The sequence below is a fragment of the Vidua chalybeata genome, chromosome 1 (assembly GCF_026979565.1).
Source record: "Vidua chalybeata isolate OUT-0048 chromosome 1, bVidCha1 merged haplotype, whole genome shotgun sequence".
NCBI classification, from domain to species: domain Eukaryota; kingdom Metazoa; phylum Chordata; class Aves; order Passeriformes; family Viduidae; genus Vidua; species Vidua chalybeata.
In genome coordinates this window covers 2,794,924-2,809,836 of record NC_071530.1, presented here as the reverse complement: position 1 = coordinate 2,809,836, position 14,913 = coordinate 2,794,924, and the positions used below count along the sequence as shown (strand labels likewise).

General features: G+C 49.9%; 1 protein-coding gene across 1 annotated transcript; it reads right to left on the bottom strand.

Moving 5' to 3' along the window:
- On the bottom strand, window positions 1-10,317 carry KLHL40 (kelch like family member 40). Its single transcript, XM_053964705.1, has 6 exons — window positions 9,152-10,317; window positions 5,503-5,663; window positions 4,010-4,117; window positions 2,721-2,906; window positions 2,003-2,149; window positions 1-1,283 (listed from the first exon to the last, which is right to left on the bottom strand). Exons 1-6 carry the CDS (start codon window positions 10,295-10,297, stop codon window positions 1,172-1,174), a joined length of 1,860 nt encoding a protein of 619 aa, XP_053820680.1. The 5' UTR covers window positions 10,298-10,317; the 3' UTR covers window positions 1-1,171.
- Between the last annotated feature and the right edge of the window lie 4,596 nt (window positions 10,318-14,913).

Genomic DNA, 14,913 nt, shown 5'->3' with positions numbered 1-14,913 from the left:
CACAATTTGTGCTCAGTCCTTGTTTTTGGTTGCTGTGAAGGATCAGTTTCAGCTCTAGCAATGTGCAAACACAGGGGATTTCTTTTGGAATAATCACATTTATTTTTAAATAAACCACTGGTCAGATGGTGTGGGCATCAGGAGATTTTTGCTCTAACAGATCTTTTTTTCCTGCTGCCAGTACAGTCATGTCTCTATCAAAACTTCATTGTTGACAAGCTTAAAATAAATATTCATTTTTTCCTCTCAGAAGCTCTCTTTGAACCAAACATATCTGAGATCTTAGCAAAGTAAAATACTCTTTAAAAAAAAAATCTGAACATGAAAAATAAGAAAAACAGCAGAGATATAAAACCTTTCCCTAAACCCCAGCATTTGTCCGTCCAAAGGTGAGGACATTGTGATCTGTGATTGAAGGTGAGGAGCCCAAAAGGCTGGAGATGACCACACGTGGCATCCTCCCTTCCCACCCTACAACTTCCATGACTCCTCCCTTCCTGAGACTCAGCTCCCGGCCTCTCATCACTCCAAAGTCAAGGTGGAGGCAAAGAAATAAGATTTTTTGCTTTTCATTACAACTTCCAAAGTGCTTCTGCTGCTCACATGAGCTTCCCTTTTAACTGTCTCATCCCAACAACCCTCTTCACTCAGGAATTCATCAAATTCTACCAAGTCTCTCCTGTACCACTTGACTTTAACCCTTCCTTCTCCTCTCCAAGGAACACTGTGCTCACAGACACCTTAGGCTGGGAAATACTTTATGGATGCCTTTCTCTGGGGAATGTCATCTTAGTCCTCACTTTCTGCATCTGCTGTTTGTTGGAGAGGTCCAACAGCAGTTGAAAAGATGGGGGAAAACATGGAGAAAGAAGTTTAAAAAATATATGATCTACTTGTCCTGTCTCCTGAGACTGGAATAATTAATTTTTCTGTGCTTCTCAGTCTTCCCCAGCTCCTTGCAGGCTCCAGATCCCCTCTCTAATTACCTTGTGATCACCTTCAAGTTCCCGGAGGTTTTCCAGATACTCTCCCCTCTTTCCCATTTATCCAAAAAAAGTACCAATCACAGATGCAATGTCCTGGGCAGTGTCCAGATGCCACATCTCTGAGAAGCATCTCCCCATCCCTCCTTGCCCCAGCACCCCGTGGAAAGAGGACCCATCACTCCTGACTACATCTTCGTCAGGCGCAGAACATTGAGGCGCACGGGCAGGAACGTGGCACCGGAGGCGTACTGGATCTCCCGGAGGACCCCTTCCCACTTCTTCTGCTCCTCATCATACCTGGGGAGAGGCAGACAATGGTGAGGAAAGGCCTCCTCTCCCTCCCTCCAGCTGCTCTCCATAGAGGTGGGAGCCCACAGGAGTCATTTGGCCACAGGAATTTGAATGGGGACTTTCAGCCCTGGAGTGCTCTGGTTTGGGGGATGTGGATATCAGCACGTGGCCTTGCAGGGGAGGGGATATTTTTTCTTCTGGGAATTGGGTTGATGGCACCAAGGTGCAACATCCACGGTGAAGGACAGCAGGATCCTGCTGAGGGTGCCAGAGCACTGACATGAGGGACAGGAGCAGCCAATGCTGCACTAGCAGCTGTCACTAAGTGCTTTCTGCCCACTCCTCTTGCATGTAAGACTATCTGCTTCCCACCCCGAGCACTGGCTGTTCCCAGGGAGAGAGGAAGCATCGCACAGATGCTGCTCCACACCAAAGGGGAGGCTGGAACCAGCTCCAGGCAAAATGTCAACGCACAGCAAAGCCAAAGGAGCAAGCTTTCCCTGGCCTGTTGCTGTGTGAGGCTGGGAGAGATCACTGAGGCACCAATGTGCCCTCCAGCACAGCGCAGGGCAAACTTCCCAGACACCGAGTGCTGAGCCTGCAGCCTCGTGCTGGGGTGACAACCTCCATCTCACACCGATGGCATAAAAAAAGACAGAAATGATCTATTTCATTACTAACATCCCTCCCATGCTCCCTTGGACAGCCCTGGGGAAGGTTGTCACCTCCAAACATCATTCAGCTCCGTCGGCACCAGCTCTCCCGACTCCGTCTCCACCGTGGCGAACCCCCCGAGCAGGTAGAGCACCCCGGACAGGCTGACCAGGCTGGCAGAGCTGCGCTCCTGAGGGAACTCAGTGAAGGTGTCCCACCTGCCACACGAGAGAGGGGACAAGTTAGAGCATCCTGGCAACCCCCACACTGAGGATGGCCTCAAATCAGGATTCAACAACTGAGCTCGCTAGTGACACATCCACTTGTGCAGGTCTAGGTGGGATGGGACCATTCCCTGGCTCTTTTTAGGGAAACTGTTCCTATCATCGTTGTTCAGCTTTGTTTTGCTTTGGGTGCATGGACCAGTATGTCCCAGTGCTGGGACTGCAGCTGCAAGAGACACCCAAACTCAGAGGGTTTATTGTGCTGGGTGAAGCTCCAGGGAACCCAAGGATGGCACAGCGGGTGAAACCACTTTGAGGGCCAGCCTGAGATGATCCACAGCCCAACCACAGTGACTTTGGTGATGCCCAGCTCTCTGAGGAACCACAGAACCCGAGAATGGCTTGGGTTGGAAGGGACCTCAAAGATTATCCAGTTCCAGCTCCCCAGCCACGGGCATATAAACTGGAGGAACTGACATCAGGAGTCACAAACAAACTCCAGGACGGTTGGAAGTTGCTGAGCTGAGTGAACCTACTCCTTGTGTAACCACAACTCAGGACATACTTGTTGGTGGCGATGTCGTAGACCTCCACCGAGTTGGTCAAACCGGAGTCAGTGACACCAGCTGCCACGTAGATTTTGTCCCTGTGCACGGTGGCTCCGAACAAGGAGCGGGCGGTTTTCATGGGAGCCATTTCCTTCCACTCAAACTTGGCTGGGTTGTAGACACACATCTTCTTCAGGCACTTCCTGGAGAAAAATGAGAGGGAAAAGGAGCCTTGATCACCTGCCAAGGGGTGGTTTTGCACTCCTGGGGTTTGGGGGTGTCTGATGGGAAGAAGGTGGGGTCTCTAGGGAGGATTTTCCTCCTTCACATTGGCATGAGTGGAGGAACCCACACCCTTTGTTGGGTGTGCACCCAAGGATGTCCCTGCCTGGAGTCACTGTTTGTGTGTGTAACACATCCCCTCCTGCTGTGCCCGCTTTGGATAGGAGTCCTGAGAGCTCAGCTTGGTGCTCACACACCTGGAAACAGGTCCAGACAGCCAACCTGGACCTCTCACAGCCACCAAGGCATTGTCTTATTGCTCCTGATCCACCGTGGTGCTGCAAAATATCCTCAGTGGTGTTCCTGTGGCCAGGTGGGCAGTGTGAGGATGTTCACACCTTTCAGACCAAAACCCTTCCCCAGCAGGACCAATCCTTGCTGGACTGTGGAATGTTTGCTCTGCAGTCACATTTGTGCCCTGCAAGGCAGCCACTGTGATGCTCCTGAGAGAGGATTTTCCTGCTGAGTTCATCTTCTGCAGGAGGGCGGGATGGGGTCAGGGTGGATGAGGTTTTCCCCTCCTGTTGCAAATACACGTCTGGATTTGACTATGGTGACCACTCTGCTCCACAAGTCCAAGACAGGACACCCTAAAAGGTAAGGGGCTTCTGGCTCTTCATGCCTCTCCCAGTCTGTGTGACTTTTTTTTTTTTTTTTTTTGTGAGCAAAGGGGATCAGAGAATGACTTGATTTGGAAGGATCTTCAAAGAGCATCCCATTCCAACCCCCCATGGGCAGGACCACCTTCCACTAGACCAGTTTCCCTCAAAGGCCCCTCCAGCCTGCTTCCAGGGATGGGGCAATACACTCTCTCTCCTGTAAGGACACTGCCATCTTCCTGGTGTCCCTGTTGGCCTCCTGAGGTTTTGGAAAGAGCTGCAGGCACAAAGGTGAGTGGAGAGGGAAGGATCCACATGTCCTATCCCATCCAGCCCTCCTTAAACCAGGCTGAGGAGGTACCACCTCTGCACTCCCACTGGTTTGGGGGATTGCCTCCTTGATTTTCTCCTGCTTTTTGACTTACTTGTCACTTCCCTTGCCCCCGATGACGTAGACAAGATCCTTGTGTGATACCACTGCGTGGCCATAGACTGCGTAGGGAAGGGGATCGGCCTCACCCCACTTGAAGGACCTGGGTCAGAAAAAGATGGGAAGCAAAAGGATTTGTAACTTGCTGGATGACACCTAGAGGCCATGGCATTTTCCAGGTTCTAGAGGCTGGACTCAATCTCAGAAAGACAAGGTCTGCAATGAGAGAGGCTCAGACAGTAAATGTTGTGATCCTAAAAAAGGAGGACAGTAAAATAAACAGAATATTTATGCTAATATCCATTATTTTCTTGAGGTCTTCAGGTGGGTATAGGGAGCAATAATGACCCCTTGAACCTCCTTTTCTCCAAGCTGAACCTCCCAAGTTTTTTCAGCTGCTCCTGGTGCTCCAGACCCTTCCTCAGCTCTGTTCCCTTCTTGGGGCTCACTCCAGCCCCTCAATGTCCTTCTTGTCATGAAAGGCCCAAAACTGGATGCAGGATTTGAGGTGCAGCCTCACAGTGCCCAGCACAAAGGAAGAAACATTTCCCTGGTCCTGCTGATACATCCTGGATGCCACTGGCCCTCTTGGCCACCTGGGCACACGGCTGGCTCGTGCTCAGCCATGTCAGTCAGAGTAATATCAACCAAATAAAACCAGAGATAGAGTAGTGCTGCTCACATCTCTACCAGCTCCAAACTGATACTCAAACCATCCCCAAGCACTTAGTGGGGGTAGACAAATTCTTTCCCAGAGTCTGCAGGGGCAGATAAATGCCCCACTCTGTGGGAAGGGAACTGGTTTCAAATCTCTGCCTATAAAACAGACTTGGAAGCACACACATCTAAATATAGACCAAGCAAAGGCTTGTGGATGCCTGCTGCTCTGTCTCTTTGGGGCAGAGAGCAGCAGGCTTTGGAAGTTTCTGTCTCCTGAGAGAAGAACAGGATGGTGCCTTTTAATAAAGCTCATGAGCTAGCATGGGTCAGAGCCCATTGTCCAAAAAATAATTGGATATTAAGCCTGATATCAATCAGGATAAGCCATTCTGTGACACATCTGAAAACTTTAAAAACAAGCTTTTCTGTTCAAACCTCTTTTGGTGAGACCACAGTGAATGTCACTGATCCTTTAATCAATGGGCAAGAGCAGAAGATTTAGCAGAACTAAAAAAAAAAAAAAAAAACTCTGTACATGTCTCACATGAACATTTACTAACAGCAGTCCCAGATAACAAAATATCCCCATAAAGGCTTCCCTCTCCAGGAGGCTCAATAAAGGGAGCAGCTGGAGTGAGGCAGCTCAGAGCCCCAGGGCACAGTTCGAGGACAGTGCCAGCATCCACACACAGAGCTCAAGCCCTTCTCCCAAGGTTTGGTTCTCTCCAAACCTTTTTGACCCCTGGAGATCTGGAGTCACTTTGCATGGCAGCTGCTCCACGTCCTCCTCCAAGCCCCCTCCACCCCAGACTCGCACTGAACACTCACAGCCGGTCGTAGCACAGGACTGAATCCAAGGTCTTCTCTCCCTCCTTCAGTTCCTTCCCTCCAACCACAAAAATGGAATTTTCTGCCTCCCCCAGGCCGAAGAGACAGCGAGGGGAGGGCAGGGGGGGCATCCCCAGCCAGTCTGCGTCCAGATGGTCGTACTGGAAGGGAACGTATGGTCGTTAGCCTGTGCCCATTTGTTTAGCAAAAGTCAGGGTGCAGAGGTGGAGGACAAAGTCTGTTCCCATGTGCAGCTTGGTCACCCCAGCAGCACTCTCTGCAATGCTCCTGTGGCTGTGCCTTTGTCAGCTGGAGCAGGATGGGAGATCTGAGAGCAAACCCAAGTCACAGTTTGTATCATAGACCTTTTGTGATAAGGCATAAGAGCAGAGATGGGTCTGCAGCAACACGTTCTGCTCTCTTCATCAAAGTCTGGACCTTACAGAATCACATTAAAGTTGGGAAATACCTCTGAGATCATTGGGTCCAACCTTTGACCAGTCACCTCCTTGTCAATTCCATGGCACTGAGTGCCACATCAGCTCATTTCTTGAACACCACCAGGGATGGTGACTGCACCACTTCCCTGAGCAGCCTGTCTCAATGCCTGACCACCTTTTCAGTAAAAAACCTCTCCATGACATCCAACCTGAACCTCCCTTGAGGCTTTGTCCTCTCATCCTGTCACTGGTTGCTTGGGAGAAGAGGCCAACCCCACCTGGCTCCAGCCTTCTTTCAGGGAGTTGTAGAGTGATAAGCTCTCTCCTGAGTCTCCTCTTCTAACTTGGAATGAGCTTTGTCCTGGTTTTGGACAAATTAGGGGAAAACACCTCCAAAGGAGCCCCCTATAGGAAACCAAACCTCGTCTTTGGGTGGAAGACTTCTTGCTGCACTTAACATGGATCATTCCTGGGACTGCAGGAATGGAAGCATTTCAGTCCTAGAAAATTTCCTGAACCTTTTCATGCATAGAACACCTCCCAGTATTTCATCCTGGCATTTTCCATCTCTGCCAGGTAACAGGGTGCTGCCAACAATGTTGGCTACACAGGTAAAGTGTGCCAGACCCGTCTGAGAGATGAGCAAGCTGCTGGATCAGATCACCAAATCCTTGGACCTCTGTAGATCAAGGCATTGCCTCATCTCCCACCAGGAAAGAAAAAAAAAAAAAAAAAAAAAAAAAAGAAAAATTCTTAGACTGGAGACTCTGAGCACTGTGGCTTAATGGGAACTGGGGAAAAAAAAATAATATAGCTTGATAGAGGAGGGAGGGATGTCTTGCAGCCAGTTTTGTGGGACTGCAGGATGAAGCTGTGACGCAGCACTGCCTGGAGCATTGTTTGCCATGGGCTCAGGCCAAGGAGCTTCAGCCTGATGGGTTGGCTTCAAATCTCACCCTCAGCTGGGTGCCTGTGGTTTTTGTCTCTTTGTAAGCTGTGGTCCACACATGTGTTATTTATAGTGCAACCCTGAGCAGCTCAGTCATTAGGGTATTTCCTGCTTCTTGATTGATTCAGCATTGTTTTCGAGTCATAAATCTTGCAAGTGACAAAGAAAGGATACCCTTTTCCATCTGAAATGTCAATGGAATAATTTTGCTCCTGCCAAAATCTGCAAGGCCCCTGGGATTTATCAGCATTTTTATATTTTGGTGCCTGTCCTTAAATCTAAATTATCCTTGACCTAATGCACCTGGCTTCAGCAGGGGGAATGTGAAATTTGGGGGGGGGATAGAAAGAGTCAGAAGGTGTAGGGAGCTGTGGCACAGTGGCTTGTCATAAAGCTGCATGTCTAAATATGTTGTTTGAGCTGAAAAAAAGGGCTCAAAACCTCTCTTGCTCATTCAGGAACTGTGAGCTACATAATGACACTGATGTAATAAATTAAACATCTGCAAACTGACGGCACTCTCCAGTCCCAGGGTTTGTCTGATTCTCCCAAGCACAAGTGATATGGTGATGTGTGAAGAGACCCTTCTTGTGGGGAAGAGCTGAAACTGGCCCCACGATGCTCAAAGCATTTCACATTGAGTTAGTGGCAAACTGGGAGCTGAATAGAGAAATCTTGCTGTTTGCAGCTTAGAACCACAGAGTACCTTGTGGGGAAGGACCACCAAACGTTTTTCATCCAACCCACGTGTTCAAAGGGCACAGGTTTGGAGTTAGAGCAGTTTCCCAGGGCTTTGTGAGGTCAAATAATGAATTCTTCCAAGGAGGCTGCCCCACCCCTGAAAGTGTTCAAGGCCAAGTTGGATGGAGCTCTGAGCAGCCGGGTCCAGTGGAAGGTGTCCCTGCTCATGGCAGGGGGTTTGGAACTGGGTGATCTTCAAGGCCCCTCTCAACCCAGGCCATTCTATGATTCTGTGGAGGTGCTCTGACCTCTCTGGATCCTGCTCCACCTCTGCTGGGAAGATTGATCTTTAGGCACAGGTTAGGGCTGAAGGCATTGGCCTGCTCTTCACAGGTAACTGATGGGGTTGCCCACACCTCTGTCATCATGGATTGTCCAGTGTGAAAGGCTGCATCTCAGTCAGGACACCCCCAGCACTTCCTCAGCTTTCCCACTCCCTCCTGCTATATAGGGCTGGGGGTTTCTTCCTCCTGGCTTCTCATTCCCTGGACAAGCCCCTGCCCCTTTCTAGGTGAGGATGGCCCCTGCATGATGTGCAGCCCTACTGATGAGGGCAACGAGTCAAGGCACGGATCAGGGCTCTATGTCTCAGCTTGGCAACCACCCTCATTTTATCCTTTCTGCCTGGAGATGTTATTGTTTTCCCCAGAAGATGTGAGCCTGAGACACGTTATTGCTCCTTCCCAGAAGATTTGAGCCATGGAGAGGAACAAAAAAAGGATTTCTGGGTATGGGAGGAAGAACAGGGGATTTACTGGATTCCTTGGGATCGGCAGGAAGGGCAGGCGCCTTGTGTTAGCTGTCTACAGAGAAAGAAATCTGGGCTGCGGCCCTGGCTGGGGCTCAGATTGTCTGCATGGCTCAATCCAGTCACAGCTGGGTCACTGCTGAGTTAGAACAGCCACTTTCCCTGAGGAGTATCCCCACAGACAGCTCGTGGCGGTTTCCCCCTCTCAGGATGGAAATGGCTGAGGCAAAGACTCTGAGCTAGTCCAAGCCCATCTCAGGGGCAGGAGCAGCACTAGGAATGGGGCACGTGTTGGGAGGCAGGGACATGCCCTGTGTCCTTGGGGTGTTTGCTCTGTGGCTGCAGCTGCTGCTGCTCCTTTTTCGGCACCTGACAGCGTCACCCTTGGGTTTTCCTGGGGATCATAACCAGGGAAGGCAGGGGATGCAAAGCAGAAGCTGGGTCTGATGCCACGAACCTCCCAGTTTGTGAATCCTATGGCAGCCAGGGCTGGGCCAAATTCACTGTTCTAAACAATCCTCTCTTCAGGATTTGGACCATTCCTATTTCCTACTCCTTCAAACCTCCTACCTCAACTACCACAACCACCCCTCAGTGGCATCTGCCTTAAAAATAAAGGGAGAAGAATCTCCAGTAAAGCAACCCAGATCATTCTCCTTTGTTTACAACTTTCACATCACGTGACAACAAATATTATGGGCTTTGCATGCAAGCTAAAGCTTGGTGATGTTCCCAAGTGTCAAAGAAACAAAATGAAAAAAAAGGTAGTACCTGTAGGAAGTAGGAGCTCATGGGATCCTCTTTGTTGTCCTCGTTGTAGTACAGCCCTCCAACAATGAAGATCTGATTCTCTTTGGTCACCAGACTGACGTGGTTCTTTGGGATTTGAGTAGACAGGGAGGCAAAATAGCACTCGTTGGCATTGGGGTCATAGGCCACTGCTCCACTGTCGCTCACCATGAAAATAAGGTCCTGGAGGAACATCCCAAAGCGCATCGTGTCATTCAAGATCCCAGGGAGAGCATCCTTGTCCGTATCTTCCCCTTCATCTACCGCTCCATTGACAACGTTCTCCTTTGCTTGATTCTCACTGTTCTTCTTCACTTTCTTCTTCTTCACCACGGTGAATTTCCCTTTCTGGGCGTCCTTCACCATCTGCAGCTTCTTGAGCAGCTCCGGGCTGGACTTGACCATGGCGTGCTTCTCCACGTGGTCCTTGATGTAGTCGTTGGGCATGAGGCGGAAGCGGATGCTCTCGAAGACGACAGGCAAGGCCTTCTGCCGGCTCTCGCGGTCCTTGGTCCCCACCCACTTCATCACCACCTCAAAGACACTCTCCTCCTTCTCGACGTTGAGGGAGTCGCTGGAGATGATGGCAATCAGCTCGTCAGGGGAGAGCTGGTAGAACTCCTCGTCCCGGGAGATCAGCGCGAAGCGGTCACAGATGAAATCCCGGGCAGCCACGGCCAGCCGGGCGCAATCCAGCATCAATCCCAGCCGGAAGATGGCCAGGCAGTTGCTGAGGCAGAGCCTCTTCTGCAGGAAGGACACGCACACGGTGAAGATGGAGGGGATCTGGAACATGTTGGCCACGGAGAAGATGTCCTGCACATTCTGCTCGGTGATCTCCAGCTCGGAGGTGTAGATGTAATGGAGGATCTTGCCCATGACGTCTGGATCGACATCTTCCAAGCTGACCTCCCTCTTCTTGCTCTCTTCCATGTCTGAGAGGAACATGGCCCGGAAATACGGGCTGCAGGCCGCCAGCACCAGCCGATGGCAGGGAAACTCCTTCCCTTTCACTTTTAAGACACAGTCCAGAAACTTATTGTGGTCCAACATGTCTTTGAGTCCGTCCTGGAGAAGAGTTTGCTGGTAGAGACGCAATTCTTCCACTTGATCGAGAGGCAAACCCATGGTGATGAGTAAACCACTGTTCTTTGCCCCAGTCCTTCTTTTATGGGTAAATATCGGTGGCTATACCCAAACCTGAGTAAAGAAACTTGCTCAAAGCAGAGCTCACAGCCTCGCGGGCTTCCAGACCGCTGGCACACCGGGAATGTGAAACGCTCGCTACGCTCCCAGCTGTCCGTGCACTTCAGTTTCCAGCTCGGGGCTTTATATATAGACACAGCACTGCAGAGCTTAAGGAATCCATACTGCAGCATGTGTAAGCCGATCACCCTTTAATATGACACATTGGACAAGGAGGAAGGGAGGGGGCCGGGGGAACAGCTGTAATTCCAGCCTCAGTAATTCAGGAAGGGTCTGTCAGCTCATGAGTCACCGCAGGGAGAGCAGGAGGTTTGGCTGCAGTGACACCACGGGGGACACGTGCGACCCACGGGCTTGGGGAGAGGCCTCCGGGTGAATCTAACAGCCCAATCTGCCTTTTGGGTCATGGGTGGCGAGGCTGGGACTTCCTCCTGATGATGCTGATTGGGCTGCTCTGAAAGTCCTGGACCTTTTAGCTGTGCTAAAAACAGGCCATGAAGTCAAAGCTGGAAAGATGTGCTAAGGGAGGGTCTTGTGTGGGCTTTGTGGCATCCCCAGCTCCAGCCAGCTCCCACACAGGCCTGCTTTGCTGCGCAGGTTTGTCCTTTATTCTCCTCTGGAGTCACTTTTCAGGGGCCTGGAAAGAGTGAGAAATGGAGATAGAGCTGTTTATTTACAGCCCTCTACAGGATATGAGATCTGTGCTGTAAGCTCCTTTAAAATCCTCATTAAAGCAGTTGTATTATTTTTTCAAATATTTTCATTATTTTTTCAAATATTTTTTCAAATACTATTATATTTGAGGACCTGAGGATTTGAGATCTGTGGGAGGGGGCTGGCTCTTTTTCCTTGCAGTAAAAAGGAAGTTGGTGGAGTCAGCATCCCTGGAGGCGTTAAGGAAAGACTGGACATAGCACTCAGGGCCATGGTCTGGTTCAACCACAGGTTGGAGTCAATCCCAGAGCTCTTTCCCAGCCTCACTGATTCTGTGACTCTGTCATGCATGCAAATGGACCCCAGTGGCACAGTCTCTGGGCACCTTGGCACCAATAAATCCATCCTTTCCAGATCCTGGTGACAGAGAGAGTGTTTGAGGCAGAATAGAAATAAAGGAAATGCAATGGTGGGCCTCAACTCACAGATTAAGACATCTAAACACAAATACCTTCTAGTAAATTGAAGGTCTCCTGCTCAAGCCTTCTGGTTCATCACTCCCCTCTGGATGAAGTCTAGAGCCACAGCAGGACAACCTGCCTGGCCTGGAGCTGATGCTCCAAGGTGGCTGAGCTCTCCAGCAGCTCTTGTGTCCTGCTTGCCTACCCATGGATGTCTAGGAAGTCCCCTGGGCTCTCAAATGGCCAGTCCAGGTCCAGCTATTCCCACGGAGCTCACAAAGAAGCAAATTAGTTTTGACAGACATGGGCGAGCAGAGTAGCTATAATTATTTATACCCATAGTAAAACTTGTGCATGAATCTGTTTTATCTCTTGCTGGGGACCCTCTGGGCTGTCTGAAACTCAGTGATGGCACAGATTTAATTAACGGTTTAATTAAGTCTATGAAAAAATATTAGCCATAATTCTTGGTGTATTTAAAGGCACACATCCCCTTACCCTGGCAGGGATGTGTTTGTAAAAATTGCCATGATGGTTATCTCAAAGTGGGAAGAGGCAGGGAGCTGTACCAGTTTGAAGTCCTTCTGTACTGGTGCAGTTTCAGCAGCATCTGGGAAGCACCAATACAGCAGGGAAATAATCACCAGCTGTTTTCAGAGCTCACATCATAAGCTCTTCTGTGCTGCTCATCTGTGACGAGATCAAGCTCCGAGTGCTGATCTTTGAACTGGGTCGGACTTCAGGAATCTTTGCTCCCTGACATCTGGGGCTGGACACCCCCAGCCTCCCCTCTCTGCTCCCTCTGCAGCAGCTCTGTGCCACCCCAAGTGTAATCCTGTGCTGTTGTGCCACCAGCTGGGATTTCCTCCCCTCCCTCTGCCTTTAATCTCCCCTGAGCCCTGCCTTGTTTTCCTTTTTCTCGTGCTGCCATCAGAGTTTTGCTTCCTCATCCCCCACCCCATAAGGTGCCACTGCTAAAATTCAGCCACAACCCTTCCCAGAGGAGCTCTGGGACCTGGTGGGTCTCTGGCATCTCCCAGGTTGGTGGCTCACTCAGGGAAAGGGTCCTGTGCTGGTCCCAAACCTGCCCTGGGGGCTCCAAGGGCTTCAGTGGCTTTGCCCAGCAGCTGGAGCAGCTCCAAGGTTTGGGGAAGCAGCCCTGGTTTTCCAAGAGCCTGGTTGCACTGTCCCCCAGATCTGACAGGGCCACAGGCAGGGATTTCCAATGACCAGTGGACTCCCACAGTCGTTCAATGTGTCCCCAAGTGGGCAATACTCCCCCAGGACATGGGAGTGGGTGAAGGTCCTGGTTTCGTCTGGCAGAGTTAAATTTCCTCCTACAGTGCTGTGTTTTTCCTGATTTAGGATGAGGATAATGCTGATAACTCACCCATATCTTGGCTCCTGCTGTCATTCTCACCCTGAGTCAAGGATTTTCCATGTCCCACACTCTGCCAGTGAGGAGCTGCACCAGAATCTGGGAAGCAATGTGGCCAGGAGAGCTGACCTGAGCTGGCCAGAGGGAATATTCCATACCACAGAACATCATTTCCAGGACATAAACTGTGGAAATTACCCAGGAGGGAGCCAATTTACTGTTTGGGGAAAGGCTGGGCATCAGCCAGTGGGTTATGAGCAATTGTGTTGTGCATCACTTGTTCCTCTTGGGTTCTGCTGCTCTTTCTCCTCTCCTTGTTATTATTATTATCATCATTATGTTTTGTTTCAAATGTTAAACTGGTCTTATCTCAACAGATTTACCTTTTCTTTCTGATTCTCCTCCTTATGGGGTGAGGGGGAGTGAATGAGAAAGTGAGAGAGAAACTGTGTGGGATTAAACCACAACAGTGAGGACACACGGATGCATCCTAAAGGGGTGCAGTGCTGCAGGATCCCTCCCACCCATACAAAATGTTACAACAAAAAGGAATTTTAGCCACGTCAGGCTGAACAAGAAAGTGTCCAGTGTAAGGCTATTAACTGGGATTTGTAATTACACTAGAAAATTGCTTTTCTTGGCTTCTTGGTAGGAGTTTTATGAAGGGGCAGGCAATAACCAGAGCAGATGAGATGCTCTTCTCCAGAGAGATGAGCAGTGGGTAAATCCCATCCTACAGAGGCATTCAGTGAAGCTGAGGGTGTCCTGTGCAAGGCTGAGCTGGTTGAGACAGTCTGGCCCACCAGACCTCCTGGGCTTGTCAGAGAAGCAAAAGCTGAAGGGATAACGCCTGGAAAAGGAGGGCAGAGCCCAAATTCTCCATGAACTGTCTCTAACAGATCACTGGCTGGGTTGGTGTCTAAGATTAGCTCCTTCTGGCAGCTTCAGCAGATGCATCTGCTGGGTAAATATAGACTCTTAGTGAATGGGCTATTTTCTCTCCTGAAGTATCCAAGTCAGGAGGGCAGTGCAGAGTCACTGGGCTTTGCCATGTGAGTCACCCACTTCAACACTGGGAGGTGACTCTGTCCTGCCAGGCAGCCACAGACCCGAGCTGAGCCACCCCGGTGACAGAGCCCTTGGTGCCAGCACCTCAGGGTGGTGCCACCTGTGCAAGGACATCCCCATGGAGGGCAAGAGATGAATGTAACCCTGCAGGAAGCACACGATGGCAGAGCTGGTTTGATGGAAAAAGTAAATCTGAAACAATGGAGATGCCAAGAAACACCTACGAAAAGTCCAGCAGTGACAGATGTGTCAAAAAGGGATGTGACAAGATGCCACCAATGTTACCCTGATTTTTAAAAGTGTTTTCTTTTATAGTTCTTTTAAAAGTTTTAAAGTCCTCATGAAACTTCTTCAAACTTCTGATCTGTTTACATATTTCTACTGGAGTTCTCACACACTGTTCATGTAAATAATGATTGTTTTACATTCTTTGTAGGAAAAGAGAGTTGATAGACTGTTAGTTTAACCAGTGTAGTTGGAGAGGTGGTAATTCCATCCTCCAATCCACAGTCACCTCTAGAATTCGATAAATATCAAATACTCAAATAAAACGCTCTCTTTTTTGACCTTTGAACTTACCAAGCGTTTCTACACTTACTTCGTGTCCAATAGCAACACCACCAAGGCACACACAATACCTGCCCCTTACTCCCAGCATTGTTGGTCAGGCTCCCAAAAGTAAAACCAACCTGGCTTCTCACCCAAACCCACATGGGTGACACTTTGCTGGCCACAGATATGAAAAAAAAAGCAGAGTCAAACTAAAGGTGAATATGAATCCAGCTGCAGCCCAACCTCCAGGCTGGTGATGACACCCAAGTGGGTGTCTGCTGAAGTCAAAAATGTCTTGTGTCACTCTTTTGGGGGGGCAGGTGAGGACCTGCAAACAGATCCTTGTCCTCTCAGCTCTGGTGGCCAGGCATTGCCAGGGGTGTCACCTGCAGCCAGGAGCATTAACAGGGATGAGCAGCAGGTGC

Excerpts from the sequence above, each read along its gene's own strand:
- KLHL40 (XM_053964705.1), bottom strand. The coding sequence starts at position 10,297 with ATGGGTTTGCCTCTCGATCAAGTGGAAGAATTGCGTCTCTACCAGCAA. Across the intron at positions 4,118-5,502 it reads GTCCTGTGCTACGACCGGCT|GTCCTTCAAGTGGGGTGAGG; the intron begins GTGAGTGTTCAG and ends TTTCTGACCCAG. Across the intron at positions 2,907-4,009 it reads GGGGGCAAGGGAAGTGACAA|GAAGTGCCTGAAGAAGATGT; the intron begins GTAAGTCAAAAA and ends ATTTTTCTCCAG.